A 17,377-nucleotide genomic window follows, 5' to 3' on the forward strand; every position below is an offset into this window, starting at 1 on the left:
TGAATGAAGCCTGAAAAGCCTACAAGGCCGAAAGTGTTTCTAATTATGCCACCAAATTTAGATCGAACGGGAGAACCGATTCAACTTTTCATCCACATACATTAAGAATGACACAAGAATAGTTATTATTGTTCAACTTGATATATCTATCAACTACCCGTTTAGTTCAAAACTTACATTTTGAAGGTCAACATATATATATATATATATATATATATATATATATATATATATATATATATATATATATATATATATAATGAAGGACATGAAATAAACTCAAGGCTTTACCATGCTCACCCCTAATATGTTCCTGCTGCAACAAAACTGCCATGATCATCTCTAACGCACATTCCATCCAACATCTGAACATTGTTTTTGGCGGTGGCAATAGCTGTAGAAAGGGCCTTAAGGGGGCCGGCCCTTTAAGGGGTGGACCTAATTTTTCATGATTATTAATTTTATTTAAATTTGAAATTTAAAATACAATTTTTCTAGGGTACCAATCGTGGACAGTCGTGATTAAAGAAAAAGAGAATAAGTTCACGACACTAGGAAAATTATTTAAAATTTAAATGAAATTAATAATCATAAATAAGTAGGTCGGGCCGTTAAGGTCAGACATCATAAATATTGTTAACTTGATGAATATGTTAACGTTGCCAAAGAGTTAAGAAAATTTTGAGTACAAAAAATTGGACTTAGATTGGCTGCTGTCAGCACCCATGACTATACATGCAGTTAGCAAGATCATTGTCATTCGACCGAGATCGAATATTTTATATTTAAGGATCAAAATTTTTATATTTTAAAATATTAAAATTGCATTGAAATCTGAGCCATTTGATTTTAATCAGATGACTATAATACACTGACTGCATCATAGCGACTACACCAAATCCTTTTCCCAAAAAATTACCCTTCCACTAATTTTTTTTTTACGCAAAGGAAGCTTGCAAAAGAACCAAACCCCTAAAAAAAATATATAGAAAAAACAAATACAAAAAAAGAGGGGGACATCAATCTTACCACTTCCACTAATTCATTTTTGTTATTCCAAAACCTTTGCATTTCTCTTTTACGAAATACTCAACTCAAGCAACCAAATCGATAAGCTTAAATGGTTAATGAGTTTCAACAAAGGACATATCACTCTAAAGAATTTCAATTTCAATTTTTAGGTGGGACAATTTCTTAGTTAGACTTTATTTAATTCGCGACTTAATTTTGGATTATTCGTGATCTTTCCTTTAAGAACCAGAGGATTAACAGAAAAAATACTCAACTCAATCCAAACTATTTATATGAAAAAAAATTAAATTATAATAAAAAATAATAATTTAGTCAAGCTCGGTGAGTCTGTCTGTGTAGTGGAATTCTTTTTTTTTTTTTATTCAAAAAATTCGTTTTTACCATAAATATATTTATTTATTTATTTCTGACAAATAATATAATTCATTTTAAATTTAACTCAAATTTATTTTTAAATCCAAATGAGTACTATGTTCAACTTAAGTGTTCAAATTCCATTTGTCCTTATAGCATCTCCAATGATGATATCATTTTGGATATCATACATTACTAACAAGTGGTCTTATAATGTCATGTAATATTTATGCAACTCATGCATATTTTATTCCAATTGTGATATCACTTTTTGAGTATCATACATTAATGACAAACAGTAATGTTTTGACATATATGTAAGCTATTAAATTGGATTTATATACCAAAAATAAAAATAATAATAACATTAAATTGATGATACGATACCTTATTTAAGGTACTGGTATCATCAATGTTGATATCCTCTGTGCCACGTCATGAAACTCCAATAATAAAAAAATTAAGATACCGTATCATTAGTCTATGAAACTATCTTAGATACATTGAAGATGCTCTTTAACAAGTTGCACTCACTTATGTTTTTCGCAGTTAGCGCTTATGCAATGGAAGTTAGCGCTTACGCAATCAGATACGAGATCATTTCATTAATCCAAATTAATTTCCACACTGAACAGTCAACAAAAATAAATTTCCACAGTTAGCGCTTACCCTGCCTTGCTGGCTGGGTTATCTATTCTTTGCTGGTTTTAAATTCTTTTAATTTTTTTGAAAATCATTAAATTCCTTTTTAATGGTACTTATTGGTGTAATTAATAAACTTTTACTGTTTCATGTTTTTTTTTCAAACATATAATTGAATACTATTGATTAATTTTTGTTTTGTCAAAAAAAAAAACTTCTTCAAAAAATCAGTTCATTCTAAACTAAATTAAGTTGTATCGGATTACATGGTTTCTAATTACTTATCCAATAAATTACATCAAAACAAACAATTACTTATCCAATAAATAACAACGTAAAACCGCGTAAATAACAACCATAGTAAAAACATACCTAAAAAAAACAACATGACAACTAATTCAGTAAAAAAAAAAAAAGTAAAAAAAGACAACAAATTCAGTCAAAAAACACAAAATAAGACAACAAATACATGTGTCTGAAGAACACAACCTGTCATCACTCACCAGCCTGTAAAGTCTTTCCGCGTACTCTATTTCCTCGCTCCTTCACAACACAATCATAATCATTTATAAGCGCTTTTAGCTTCCTTCAAAAAAAAAAAAAGTGCTTTTCCTTTTTTCTTTTCTTCTAGAGAAAAAAAAAAGAAAAAAGAAAACATTATCCTACGTGGCAACAAATTGTTGTCATTTTCTAATCCTCTTCTTATAAATACACACCGCACGCTGTTTCTCTGTTTTTCCAATTAATCAAATCTACAAATATAGCTTCCATCACACACCAAAAACTCGCATAGTTTACTTCCAAATTTTCCCAAAAAAAAAAAATTCTCAAAAAATTTGTAAAACGACATCATCATGGGTAACTGCACCTCGTTCGATTCATCGCAGGTTGAATCTGAAACAGCAAAAGTTGTCGTACACGACGGTACTATGAAAGAATTCTCGTACCAAGTTAAAGTTTCTTATGTTTTACAAATATATCAAGGATGTTTTATTTGTGATTCTGATGAAATGGGATATGACGACGTCGTTTTAGCTATGGATGAAGACGATGTTTTAAGACTTGGTCAACTTTATTTTGCTTTACCGTTGAATCGGTTGAAAAAGCCTTTATCGGTGGTGGAAATGGCAGCGTTGGCCGTGAAAGCTAATTCTGCGCTTAATGAGAGTAGTGGTGGCGCCGGAGGGAAAAATCGGTTTAGACGGAAAAAAAAAACTATGTTTATGTTTACTGCTGGTGATGGGAACCGTAAGCCTGGTCGGAGAGTTGCGCCGGAAAATGATGGTGGTGATGTTGCTGTTAGTGTTGTTAGATCGAAGAGTAATGGAAGACGGAGATACAGTGGTGCTGGTGGTGGTAGGGGGAAGTATATGGCGGCGTTGAGTGCTATTCCGGAATAGGGGTAGTTTCGGAATAAATTATTTCCGTTGGTTATTTAATTCTATTGTATATATTCACGGAAAAAAAATATATTAATTATTGAACACGGTAGTGATCTTAAACTTCTTAATCTAGAAGGATTAAGAACCACTCTGTTCATATGTTTACTTTTCAATTCATTTATTCATTCGACTAATTTCACAATTTTTTAGTTTCTTTTTTGAATTATTAGTTTCACAATCTTAATCGTGTTTGCTTCTGCGGTAATAATAATTAGATCAGGCATGACAATAGAGTTGAACGATGACGAATTTTGTCCTCTCCAAATTCAAATTCATCAATTTTTTTTTTTTTGAATGAAAATTCAAACTCATAAAATTTGAGTATTTCTAAATTCATCTCAATTTTCAATGGGGATAAAAAAAATAGAATCATAAACTCATATTTGATGGATTCGGGTATCTCCAACAAATGCGAAATCAATATTAGATGTAAAATCAATTTTAACTCTTTCAAAAATAAAAACAAAATTTAAATAATTAATAGGTAAATAAAACAATTCTTATAAGAAATATTGCATTTTTATTGCGTGGATAGATGAAACACAAAGTCATTATAAGCTCACATACAAGTGAGAAACCACGGTCAAATTTCGATCATGACAGTCACTCGAACAAAGTGGTAATTCTGTACAACATCAGCGTACTAAGCATATTAAGATGGACATTCACTTTGTTTGAGAGAAGGTTGTCCGTGACCAAGCATGCGTTCCTTCTCGTCACCAAATTGCTAATATTTTCACCAAAGGTCTACACCGAGACAAAGTGGTAATTCTGTACAACATCAGCGAGCTAAGCATATTAAGATGGACATTCACTTTGTTTGAGAGAAGGTTGTCCGTGACCAAGCACGCGTTCCTTCTCGTCACCAAATTGCTAATATTCTCACCAAAGGTCTACACCGAGTTCTTTTTGATGATTTTCGGACCCGTCTAAGCGTACGTGAACCTCCCGCTTTGATTGCGAAGGTGTGATAGAATAAAATATTATTGCAATTAAGTATAATTATGTTTGTAATTATTTTCCATTAAGTGTAATTATTTTCCTGTAATTGACTTACACATTGTAACTTGTATATATTCCTTTCACTATTATGAATAAAATTGAATAAAATATATTTGTAACCAAATGTATCATCCACGTGCAACTACAGAAACTAATTTCCTCGAGGTAACTAAGATCCATTTAAGGGGTTGACCTCCCCCAACAAATGCTTCTCTATTTGGAATTGTGTTTTGGATGAATTATTTTTATATGATCGTGTGAATAAATATATATTTTTTAGTCAAACTCACAAAATCTAAATTTTTTATTTTTATTCTTTTCATTATTTCATAAATAATAAAAAACTATACTAGTGTGACTTTTTATCACTGTGACTATATAAGTTTTTCTGGTTTTGGGTTACAAGGTCCCGTGAACAAAGTGAGGCTGAGCTTCACCAAACCTTTGTCTTGTCGGGCCTTCTGAACACCGCGAGGTCTGGCTCCGTACATGTCTGTCGGTTTTTGATCAGGTAGAATCTGATCCTATAAGAAAAAGTGCTAGACAGACTGAATAAGCATAATTAATTTCAAACGATGGATAAACTTCACTTGTAGAATGTAGTATATTATAATTATTGAGGCTAAATTAATATCTAAAAAACAGTTGGAAGTGACTAGTATAAATTTATAATCTTGTCAACTACACGTAAGAGATAATTAAACAAAATAAAACCTATATAAGTCTAATTTGTAATTAGTAGAGTAGATTAATGAGTGTATAAGCTAGAAACTTATCCCTTTGCATTTTTTTAAATTTTTTTCCCCGAAGTTTAGGTCCTCTTGCATTTATTATCAAATGTAAAACCAAATTAAAATGAGATGTGAAAAGGAAATTTGCAAAGAGGAGGCTCTTTCCTTGTTTTGGAATTTTCTTTGATTTCCAAAACATGTTAAAGGGTTAGTTGATTGATAGTACTGTGTGACGGTGATAATAAAAAGTGAAAAGAGTTGTAATTAAAGATGAGTTTAGGAGTAGAATTTTCAAATGATAAATTTGGATGGGAGTGTGATGTGGATTGATGAAGAAGAGTAGATAGGAGGGAAGATTGGAGGAAGGAGAGCTCAATATAGTTGTGAAAGCAGCAGTAGAAGAAAGTACGAAAATGAAAGGATGTTAAATAGGAAAATTCAACGCGCAAGTGCAAAGCAATAGAGCGAGTATGAACGCCAAGGTGGACGGTATATTTGTCTGTCATTTTCAAAACACAAATTTACGAAATACTAAAATTCTCTTGATCATTGACCGGTGGAACTTTTCTTCATTACAGTGGTGGTGGCGGCGGTGAAGATGGGTGTGTAAGTCATTCTGAAGTTCAAGTTAATATTTGCATAGAGTGAGAGGGTGAAAGTAAGAAATAAAATATTTGACCCTTCTACAAGAGAAGGATATATGTAGTTCTAAGTGCGAATTCAAGATCATTAATTAATGTGAGGGTGAATCTCACGGTCTCGACGTTAATAGTTGTCACAATAACGACCATTAATTAATGTGAGGGTGAATCTCACAGTCTCAACGTTAATAGTTGTCAGTTGTCACAATAACGACTGAAAAGACATAATTGGCAGCAAATTACAATTATTCTGATGTCGGTAGGGGTGTTCATGGGTGTGGGTCAACCTGTGAATCCGCCAACCCAATCCAACCCAACCCATTATTTACCCGAATCCGTTGACTTGCGGGTAGAATCCGCCCCAACCCGCCATACTCATAAGCAATCGGTTCAAGTATTGGATTTGAGTTTTTGAAGCCTTTTACCTGTGTACCCAACCCGGTCATGGGAATGATGTGTTTTTCTGGAAATTTGTTACTCTTATTTAGTTTATTAAGGGTTACCATTAAAGACGAATTTTTATTTGAAGTTAAATGAGAGTGTTTTATTCAATTTAAGTGTTAGAAATGTATCACAATTGTGTTAAATTGTATTATAGCTTTTTTAGAAATGGTTATAAAAAGTATTTTTTTCTATCAAAAAATTATTTTTAATTTTATTTTATGAACAACCCACGAACCCAACCCAATCCGTTAATAATCGGGTTGGTTCGGTTCGGATTTGATAGTGAAAGTACGGGTTTAATGATGAACCCAACCCAACGAATATTGAACGAGTTGGGTAACGGATTAGGCTAAATCCGGCCCAACCCAACCCGCGTACACCCCTAGATGTCGGTCGTTGCCAGTTTATGTGGCCGTTAAGCTGGAACATGTGAGCTTGGATCAACGTGCTATTGGGCCGAGCTCGACGCTTAAGTGTATTGTGATCAACATTAAGTTGAGCTTAGTCCCATTCCATAACAACTCCTTTAAATTGTTTAATGTTATACAAAATACTCTCTTTGTACGACTCACCACCTAGAAGAGTTTCTATTTTGATATAATGGATGGATTGGAGGACCGTTAAAAAGGGCTCATGTATTTTATTTCAACTCATATTGGAGGTGGTGTATATAGATTTTATAAATGTGTCTATTCCCTCCGTCCCATATTATAAAATAAATAAAAAATATAAATTTTTTTTAATCCCAAATTATAAGAAAAAAAAATCAACTTTTATTATATGTAAGATTTACTTTTATTCATTCTAGTGAAATTAAATGCAAATTATTTTTAATTTACCTTCTCTCTTCTTTTTCCAATAATAACCAATAAAAGTTTTTTTTTACACCTTCTTGTGAAGCTTATTTCAAGGAAAACACAAAATGTTATATACTTCAAATTGTCATATTTTACTTTTCTTAATAAGTGTGAATATATATATATATATATGTGGAGGGATCAAATTACACCGGTGTAACATTTGAGTAATGTTACACCGCTCAATAACGCTTTAACGAATACAAATTTTACAAACCATTATATCGTATAGATCATCTATACGATATAAGTGTGAAAGCTTATATCGAATAGATCATCTATGTTGAATTGTATAAAAATCTAAAATCGTTTGATATGTTTTTGAGATAGATCAAGATTAACGGTATTCAATAAAAATGCATAAACCATTAATCTTCATCGGTCTCAATAACATATCAAATGATTTTAGATTTTTATAAAATTCAACACGGATGATCTATACGATATAAGTTTTCAATCAAACGGTGGATTTTGTAAAATTTGTATTCGTTAAAGCGTTATTGAGCGGTGTAACATTACTCAAATGTTACACCGGTGTAATTTGATCTCTCATATATATATATTTGCTTATATATTGGATGGAGGGAGTATCTCTCGAAATAAAAATATACTAAAAATACATTAGTAGCTCAATTGGTTGAATTAGTTGAGTTGGGTCGAAAGAGTAGGAGGTCGGAGTAGTATAACATGTTATACAATTTTTTTATAATACTAATTTGTTTATTTTGTTAGTATTTATTAAATATTTTTATATATGTTTATACTAAAAATCTAAAAAATTATTGAATAATTTTATATGAGAAAAAATAAATCTACAATGGTATATGAGATAAATTATTGAATGATTATTTTGGTCACATAAAAATATATTTGATTGTGTTGAAAATAAAAAGAAATCATACAACAACTATATAGATTTATGAATTACACTCATCTCATCTCCCTTGTGGAATTCTTAACACTAACACCTCCCCTATTTTTTAACTCAACACTAACCTCTTCTATTTTTCAATTTTATATAATTATGTCACTAGTTTATCTATTATGCATTGGTATAATCTTTTATATAAACATTTATAATATAATAGTAAAATTTTGGTACGGTACCTTTGTTTTATAGTATTCTTTTACGGGTATGTGTTTATTTTGTGCAGAGACTTAATTGTTATTAATACTCTCTTTGTCTCAAAATGAATGACTTAATTGACTGTATTCACGTTTGTCAATGTACAACTAATTTAATAATTACTCTCTCTAGTCCTAAATATAAGAAAAGATCCATATTTTAATTTAGATACATTAAAAGATTGATGTACTAGTCTGTATTATAGGCTAGATACACCAATATTTCAATGTATTTAAAAAGTAGATTTTTTCTTATATTTAGGACCGGAGCGAGTAATATCTTAAGTTATATATTATTAAAAATATTCATCGAGACAAATCAAACAACATCTCATATGTTTATATTTGCATGTACATTTTAGTAGAAAAATATGGTCAAAATAGATCATATACATAATACACAAAATCAATATTATGTCATTTATTTTGGGACAACGAGAGTAATATATTTGCGGCTAAAAAAAATAATGAAATTTTGGGACCGTCTCTGGAATGAACATGTTGGAGTGCTAAAACTAAAAATGAAAGTCAACCCCTATAATTAATTAGAGGATAGAACTTTCGATGCAAGTGAGTGAGAAGCTTCTGCATGAATAATGTGAAGAAGACATACACTTGCGCAACGATGTCCAATGTCCATCCATATGAACATATTCCCTTTCATCTTCAAGATTCAAAGGGTATTTGTTGTAGCGTTTTGACGACATACATAACAATGACATGACACACATCAAGATTCATTATGTACCCAACTTTTTGACCTCATTGTGAATTAAAAATAAAAAGTTCAATTTAAATTTCAAATGATTAATTAATTTTTCAAATGAATTAAATTGGTCTCTTTTTTAAACAAAAATATTAAATTCAAATGATTAATAATTTTTTTAGGATAAACTGTTTAAGATATTCCGAGTTCGATTTTTAATGGAAATAATTATCTTCTCCTATAGACCATAGAGTTAATAAAAAAAAAATGTCAATTTTTTATGATGAGGTTCAAATAGATTGAAACAAATCAGACTTTTACTAGTAATTCGGATATCTATTTCACTTTTATTTTTACATGTTATTTTATTAAGCAAAAAGGCACAGATGAAGAATCATATGTAGCACCCAATATATCTATAAAGAGAGCATGAATAAAAAGAGGGAGACAGAGACCTTGAAAAAAAAAAGGAGGGGGGCATAGACAAAAAAAATTTCAAACAAAAAGAAAAACATAATCCACACCCAAAACCAAAAGAGAGAAAAAGCAAGAAAAAAGCATAACAAACTAAAAGAAAACAAAAATCATAACAAACTAAGTAAAACTCGATTCGGTACCTAGAACGGGTATTATGAACCGGAACGCCCTTATGCATAGTTTTTTGTTGTCTTAGAGACTACCTTAGTGAAAGGCTTTTCATAGCACAATTTTTCAGAAGAAAAAAAAAAGTCGTTATAGATATAATATACCAAAAAAATATATAAAGTTTTTTATTGCCGTGGAAATTAAACTTTGTGAGAATATAAGTTGAAGCTTTTTTCTTACAACTAAATTTAGTCCATATACAACAACTAAAGATCGAACTCCCAATCACCTTTAAATCTTTTACGATTTAAATCAATGCATTCATAGTTGATTTCACATCATTTAAAATCTATATGAACAATTCGTCAAAAAAAAATAAATCTATAATAACAAATTTTCAATTTTTATAATTTACAGCAAAAAAATTAAAATTTTGGAAAGAAAAATATAAAAATCAATTTTACAAAAATTAAAGGAACCAATTTGAAATAATTATGTACCTAAAAAAAAAGAAATAATTATAAAAACCGGTTTGAGGGTGATATTTGTTCTCGGGTTTTTCGCCACAAATTTTCACATCAAACTATAAATTTATGGTGCATATTGGAAACTACATGATTTATTGTGTATGTAGGATATAATTTTCTAACTTTTATTTTACTCCACAATTCACTTTTGGAAAATGTATAAATATAAATTACAAGTTTACAATATACACAAAATAGAAAGTGTGTATGACATATGAGATATGAGGGTGTGAAAATCAGTTATATAATTATATTGGGCTTTTATCTTGTTGGACTTTTTGTTTATGGACTCAACACTTTGGTCCATTGATTTTTCGTTTTGAGTCTAGGCATAAAAACTCAATTTGAGTCGAGCACTTAAGGCAGCAGAAAGGAAAAAAAAAATGACAAGTGAAAAGAAAAGGTATTTATGGGGAAAATTGTAACAGAGGGTGAAGGAGAGAAACAAATTTGTATGAGATTTTGCTAATTTTAACCTTAAAATTAGTAAAATGTGACGTTTTTGTTTGTTGTATCAAAAAATTAATATAAGGACTTGACCAAAAAAAAAATATATATAAGGTCTTTCATAAATTTGTTTTTTTAATTTTTTTTCTTCGGAGATCTCACTTTTTAGGATGTTTAGTATCATGATGGATATGTCATAGCTTCTGTAAAATCACAACGAGTCACCATATTCTGACATACCACCGTGATAGCGTAATAGCTCGATAGCTTAATAGCTTTACTCAGCCCCTCACACCATAACTAATTTCCAGTTGTGATGCTACAAAGCATGATCACATAGTTTTTTTTTTGAAGAGGCTAAAATGAGATATATATATTAACTAAAAATAGTCACCTCAGCACAAGGTGTGCCTAGATGATCTACCAGAGTTTACAAAGAGACAGGAAGAGAAAAAATAAAGATCGAAATCATACAAGGCCCAAACATAACAAAGGACTCGACCACCAGCTATGGTAATTTAAAGCCAAAGTAACATTCTTTGACTTCAACCACCTAAACGAAAATAACTTGATCTTGTCCACTAACTGAAGAGAAGTGCTAGTTGAGCCTCTGAACAATCTCTAGGTTTAGTTAATGTACACTCGTAGGACAAACAAATCCAGTAGTTCCTTGTACCCACCACAGACATCACATATGAGTAAGCTAGCAAACCAATGGACTGACTTTTTGTTCACTTACATTTAAAAACTCCATGGGAGTATATCCGTACCAAATTATAAGTTGTTTTGAAAATAAAATTATATTAAATTATAAGTTATTTTATGATAACAATGAAATATTTATGGCTATTTTTTCAATTATACTATTAACTATTTATCACTTCATTCTTTCAATTCTTCAATTAACTTTTTTTTTCATATATACCATCAATGAAAGACAATTTTGTAAATCAACTTATAATTTATTTTTTCCATAACATTAATTACATTTTTTTTTATTAACTAGCCTAGACATTTCATCCTTAAGGTGGATAAGTGAGATGATTGAGGTTCGAATCACGGTCTCTTGCATATATAATGCAATGTCCTACCAATTGAGCTAAACTCACATGACAATACATTACGTAATTTTTCCTTTATTAATACATGTAAAATTAACCCCAAAAAAATTATATATATGTAAAATAGTCAGATAAGTCACTCATTGTTGAACAAAGAGAATACTGTTTAAGATAACCTTATAAATTTGAAAAATGCATAATTTTTTTTTAAATAAATAGAAAAAACATTTAAAATATCAAACACAATAATAATTTAAATTGATGCAAAATATTTTCTTTTTTTGTAAATACATTATGTCCTACTTATTATTATTATCACCTATAAATAATGGTACATCCTCTGTACATGTTCATCATGCACACAATATATTTAGATATAGATCAGATAAAACTACACACACAGTGAAAATGGTTAACCATCACTTAATTCTTTTTCTTGCAGCTCTAACCACCTTCCACGTGTCATCAAATTCAGCACCACCACCACTTTCAACCACCGCAACAGAGTTTCTACAAACACATAATGAAGCAAGAGCTTCAGTAGGCGTAGAGCCACTAACATGGAACGAGCAGCTAGCAAATATTACCAGCGAGCTCGTCCTCTATCAAAGAGACAAAATGAGTTGCCAGCTTGCCAACTTAACAGCCTTAAATAACGGTGCCAATCAGTTTATGGAACGTCGCACGAAGTATACGCCACGTATGGTGGTAGAAAATTGGGTGACGGAGAAACAGTTTTATAACCATAGTGATAACTCTTGTGTTCCAAATCATCAATGTGATAGTTATACTCAAGTTGTTTGGAGAAAGAGTGTTGAACTTGGTTGTGCTCAAGCTAGTTGTAGTAAGCAAGGGCCTAGTTTGAGTATTTGTTTCTATAATCCACCTGGTAATTATGTTGGAGAGAGTCCTTATTAATTGTTGTTGTTCTTTGTAATTTTAATGTTCATCTGCTTGATTTGGGTCTCATCTCAACTTCTTGCAGTTGCAACCAGCTTCTATAATGATAATTAATAAATAATCTATGACTTAAGTTTGATCTGTCTTATATGAGTAAATCTTCCATGGTCACAAGCATTTGATCTCCTATATTTTTGTGTGTATGTTTGGAGGGGTAGTCAAATATAATTTTGGTTTTGTAAAATTGATTTTCGTTAAAATTAAATTTGATGTGAAGTTATTTTATCAATTTGTGTTTCAAAGATTTGGTCTAGTGGTAGTTCAACCACCAAAATGTGCTTAACAAACACTAGTACAGAAAACACTTTTTACATCTGGCCAAAACCCCCTTTTACATCTGGCCCAAGTCAGAGGTAGACGTACGAGAAGTAGTAAGTTTATGCATTTTACATCTGACATTCGCCAGATGTAAAAGTATCCCCTTTTACCTCTGTTCTCGTGTTTCAGCTGACCAATTTTTTATTTTTTTTTTAATTAAATTGGACCTTTTACATCTGACCAAGTCACCAGATGTGAAATAGTAACTTTATTTAATTTTTTTTTTTTTTCAAAATCCTGCGTTTTTTGTTTTTTTTTATATTTTTAAATCCTATTTTGTAATTAAAAAAAACCAAAATAGCATTACAATTCAACATTCAACCAAAATACAATTACATTCAACCAAGTCATTAAAATTCAACATTCAACCAAAATACAATTACATTCAACCAAAGTCATTACAATTCAAATAAAATACCAAATCTTACAAGTCAAGCAAAATACCAAAACAATCCAAAATGTTATAACATTCAAGCAAAATACAAGTCATTACAATTCAAAACATCCTAGTTAATGTGAATCCATTGTAACTAGCTAGCTCCTAAACCTCATCATCGGAAACAACATAATCTACCTCGGGATTGTACAGGTCAAGAAAACAAGTAGCCCAGTTGTTTCGCAATTCATACATCTCCTCCTCGGTTAATGACGTGGGATCATCGAACACCTACAATACATATACATGATCAAGAATGAAGCATATGAGAAGTGAGAAGGCTAGGATTAAAATGATGCCATTATAATTCCAAATACAAAACACAGCTAGGAAACTACAACAGCTAATGCAGCTAGGAAACAGGACAGGAAACACAGCTAACTACAACAGGAAACACAGCTAGGAAACTACAACAGCTAAGACAATTGTGAGAAATGTCAAGAATTTCTAATTGTAAGATACTTAAATCATGAATAATTAACTTTTTTACGGTTTGAATCTGAAGCATCAAAATTATAAGAATACTTATTCATTCTTTCACATCGAACATATACCGAAAGAAAGATGCAGCCACAATGGATTTTATTTCCGGTCATTTTTACATCAAGTTTGACATAAATAAACCATATATTCAGTAAATTTCCAATCTCTCTATCAAGGCTATATAAACACTGGCCTTCTTTCTTAATTTTATTATAGTCCCTGCATTGCATCTAAACAAAACATAAAACATGTCAAATAGAAGAAGTTAGAAGCAAAGCGTGTGAGAATTGAGAACATATAAGAATTACTTTAATTCAAGTTTTTTAAAATAAAAAACTATGGATTAAGCATTACTCTAAAATCAAGAAGGTAAAATCTGAAATTAAAGTTGAAAAAAAAAATGGATTGTCAATTTTTGAATAGCCATAAACTTGGTAATTCAAATGTGGAAGTTTCTCCAATACAAAGGAAACGCAGCTTATGAAGTAATGAGATATGTCTTTGGCTTGCTGAAAACCTTTGCAAACCGGATAATCTTTATATAGAATCTTCACATCTCTTTTCATTTGTATTGGAGAAACTTCCACATGAAAATTGCAAAGGAAGTTAATGCAATGATAATGTATTGGCATTGCAAATAAAAAGCACAAAAATTACCTTCACAAAGGCCCAATTTTTTCTCGGGATCCATGTGATCTCATTAAATTTTTTTACCCTGCCATTGAAAACACACTAAAAATTAAATGAATAAAATGCCATCAATACAGGAAATAATGAAATTGAGAGGAAAACATTACAAAAAAAAAAAAAGAAAGAGAGAAGATAAAAGCAAATCAAGAGAGAACCGAGGAGTTTTTTTTGGCGAAATCCGGATATTCTAGTACCCGCATGCTTATTTTTCACCGCTGCTGCAGAGAGAATTAAGAAGAAACCAAAAAAAACAAAATGTCAGATTTATGGCGTGTTGGGATTAGAAGCAAATCTAACTAAAGAAAATCCTTAGAACAAACAAAAAGAGAAGTAGAAAAGTTTGGAAAATCGAACAGAGAAATATTGTTGAATAGAGTAGAAGTCAAAAGAGAAAACTACCTTACTAACCGGTTGAAATTTGGAGGAAGTTATGCCTGTTTTGATTTGGGAAAAAAGAGAAGATTTTATTTATCTTTTGTATAGTAACTGGCAGGGGCAAGGAGATTGTATGGCACAATGAATTGGGTTGTTTGAATTTTACAAATTTTACAAGTATAATACATGTCTGACTTCTATGTCCTTGTTCCATATAATCTCTTCCAAGATATTACGAGGCGTATTGCCTTCATTCTCCAACCGGAATTCAAAAGGTCCTACGTAATGAATAGGTGGTCCAGTTGGTGGTCTTCTCCTTATTCTTATACCTTGCGTAGCAGCAACCTCATTATGAAACATTCCTACTTCCCATTCCTTAACTTTGAGAGCATCAACCACGGATTCGCTGGACGTGGCAATTGAAGCTGAACCTTCATTAGGCTCCACCTAATCAAAAACACAATTATCACAAAGTGCTTCGCATAATTGCATCAACATACACTCCGATTGAAAACATATATGATATATCAGTTAAAAATCAACTAAATTCACTAGACACGACTATTGTAGCTGAACTTTCACTACGTTCCACCTTAATCAAACCACCAAATAATCATAAAAACATGATAAAAATCGAAAAGGGCTCGCTGTATATAAACCAGAAAAATAATATGCATCAACACACACTCAAATTGAAAACATATATCAGTTAAAATTCAACTAAACTAACTAGATATGGCTAATGCAGATGAACCTTAATTATGCTCCACCTTAATCAAAACACCAAATAATCTCAAAAACATGTTAAAAATCAAAAGAGTTCATCATAACTAAACAAAACAAACACATCAGAACAGACTCCAATAGAACAAATGAACACATATATCAGTTAAAAATCAAATAAATTCACTAGATGTAACAATTGCGCTAAACCTCAATTAGGGTTTACCTTAATCGGGGTAGACAATTGTGGAATAACCTGCCAAATATATCATTGAGAATGATAACCAGTCCATGAATCATGAATCCGAGGGAAGATACGTTTCACAAAGCAATAAGGTTTTTGAACTCCTCCTAGAATAATAGTTTTAACTACACAAAATATCCTGCCAAAAGTTCAACATGGTGGAATACATCATGGATTCATGGTTTTGTGAATTTAAATAAGATGAATGGAATGAAATGAACAGATGAAATTGAGACAAAAGAAATAATTGTTAAAACATAAAATATGTTTGCAGTGTGCACCCTCATTATGAACAATAAGCATCAAATAATAACTATCTATCTATTATCTTATATTACAAAAACAGACACAATTTATATATGTTTACGAGACACAAGTGCATCAGTGCTTGCAAAAGCAGGGTAGAGTTTGTTCAATCTTCACAACAAAATAGAAAATTCTGATAGTTGCTCCGCTAATTTGTCAAATAAATAAGATGATTGGAAAGAATAATAAATGAGTGGTGAACGAAAATCAATTATTGCAGCAGAACCTCCTCCTATAAGCTGTAGTTTATGACAGTAATATTTAACAAATGACAAAGTTTCATAATTTACCTCCTTCAACATAGAAATAACTGAATCAAAATTGGTACCCCTTGCTAAAGATCTTGTAGCAGCAGCCTGAACAGAAAGACACATCAGTTTGATTTGAGAATCAGACAGTGGTAAATATCACTATAGTGGAGTAAAGAATGTAACCAACCTGGAATCACTATAGTGAGAGTGAGGTTTACCTTAATCAAAACACTATATAATCACAAAAACACGATAAACAAAATCATCTACAACATATAACCCAGGACATAAAACCCCAAAAATTACAATCTTTCACCAAACAAAAAGAAATTAAAAAATTTGAGAATAGAATCAGTACCTGTTTGTGTTTTTAGTTGTAGTGAGAGGAACGATCTGAGAGAAGCTTCAATTTGTTTCACTGAACTTCGATTTGGGACCTAGGGTTCGAGAACCACCGAGAGAGATGACGAAATTGACAGAACGAGTGAGAGAGGACGAGTGAGAGTGAGGGATTGTCCTGATTGAGAGAGTTTCGAATCGAGAGAGGGATTGAGGGTTTGTTGTTCTTGAGGTTTTGCTAAAATCGCGTGACCTTCCTTTTTGTTCTCGAGCGCTTGAAGTTCGCGAGACTGGTGCACTGTGTTTTCTCAGTTAGTCACTTATTTGGTGTACTGTGTTTTCGCCATAATTACAATATTGCCACCGCGTTCAGTTTTGTTTCTGGTGATATTAGAACCAGATGTAACAAGTTATGTCTATATATTTTTCCCTTCAGTGGATATTAGTACCAGATGTAAACGTTACTCTATATAGCCTTTTACATCTGACATATGCTCGTCAGATGTAAACTACTTGTGTAATATGTCATATTTGTACTAGTGAAACGAGTTTATACGAAAATAAAGAGAACAAAAAAGCCTCAAGGTCTAATCAAGTCAATCAACTTCTAATCCTTAAACAAACTAAAGGGCTCGACCATCACAAGTTAAAATCAT

The 17,377-nt window shown here is 31.3% G+C and overlaps 2 protein-coding genes and 1 long non-coding RNA gene across 4 annotated transcripts; 2 read left to right on the plus strand and 1 right to left on the minus strand.

Moving 5' to 3' along the window:
* Positions 1 to 2,639: 2,639 nt before the first annotated feature.
* On the plus strand, positions 2,640 to 3,612 carry LOC123881648. Its single transcript, XM_045930371.1, has one exon. It carries the CDS (start codon positions 2,883 to 2,885, stop codon positions 3,426 to 3,428), a length of 546 nt encoding a protein of 181 aa, XP_045786327.1. The 5' UTR covers positions 2,640 to 2,882; the 3' UTR covers positions 3,429 to 3,612.
* Positions 3,613 to 12,004: 8,392 nt separating this feature from the next.
* Positions 12,005 to 12,514, plus strand: LOC123881649 (STS14 protein-like). The gene has a single exon (XM_045930372.1). The coding sequence runs from the start codon at positions 12,005 to 12,007 to the stop codon at positions 12,512 to 12,514; it is 510 nt and encodes a 169-aa protein (XP_045786328.1).
* Positions 12,515 to 13,303: 789 nt separating this feature from the next.
* On the minus strand, positions 13,304 to 17,189 carry LOC123881650. Of its 2 annotated transcripts, XR_006799557.1 has the most exons (7): positions 16,741 to 17,184; positions 16,422 to 16,487; positions 15,808 to 15,964; positions 14,883 to 15,305; positions 14,639 to 14,701; positions 14,451 to 14,508; positions 13,304 to 13,541 (listed from the first exon to the last, which is right to left on the minus strand). It is a non-coding gene; the product is annotated as an uncharacterized LOC123881650 (long non-coding RNA). The 2 variants fall into 2 exon arrangements; XR_006799556.1 differs by having other exon boundaries at positions 14,451 to 14,701; positions 16,741 to 17,189.
* Between the last annotated feature and the right edge of the window lie 188 nt (positions 17,190 to 17,377).

This window comes from Trifolium pratense, linkage group LG4, assembly GCF_020283565.1.
Source record: "Trifolium pratense cultivar HEN17-A07 linkage group LG4, ARS_RC_1.1, whole genome shotgun sequence".
Taxonomy (NCBI): domain Eukaryota; kingdom Viridiplantae; phylum Streptophyta; class Magnoliopsida; order Fabales; family Fabaceae; genus Trifolium; species Trifolium pratense.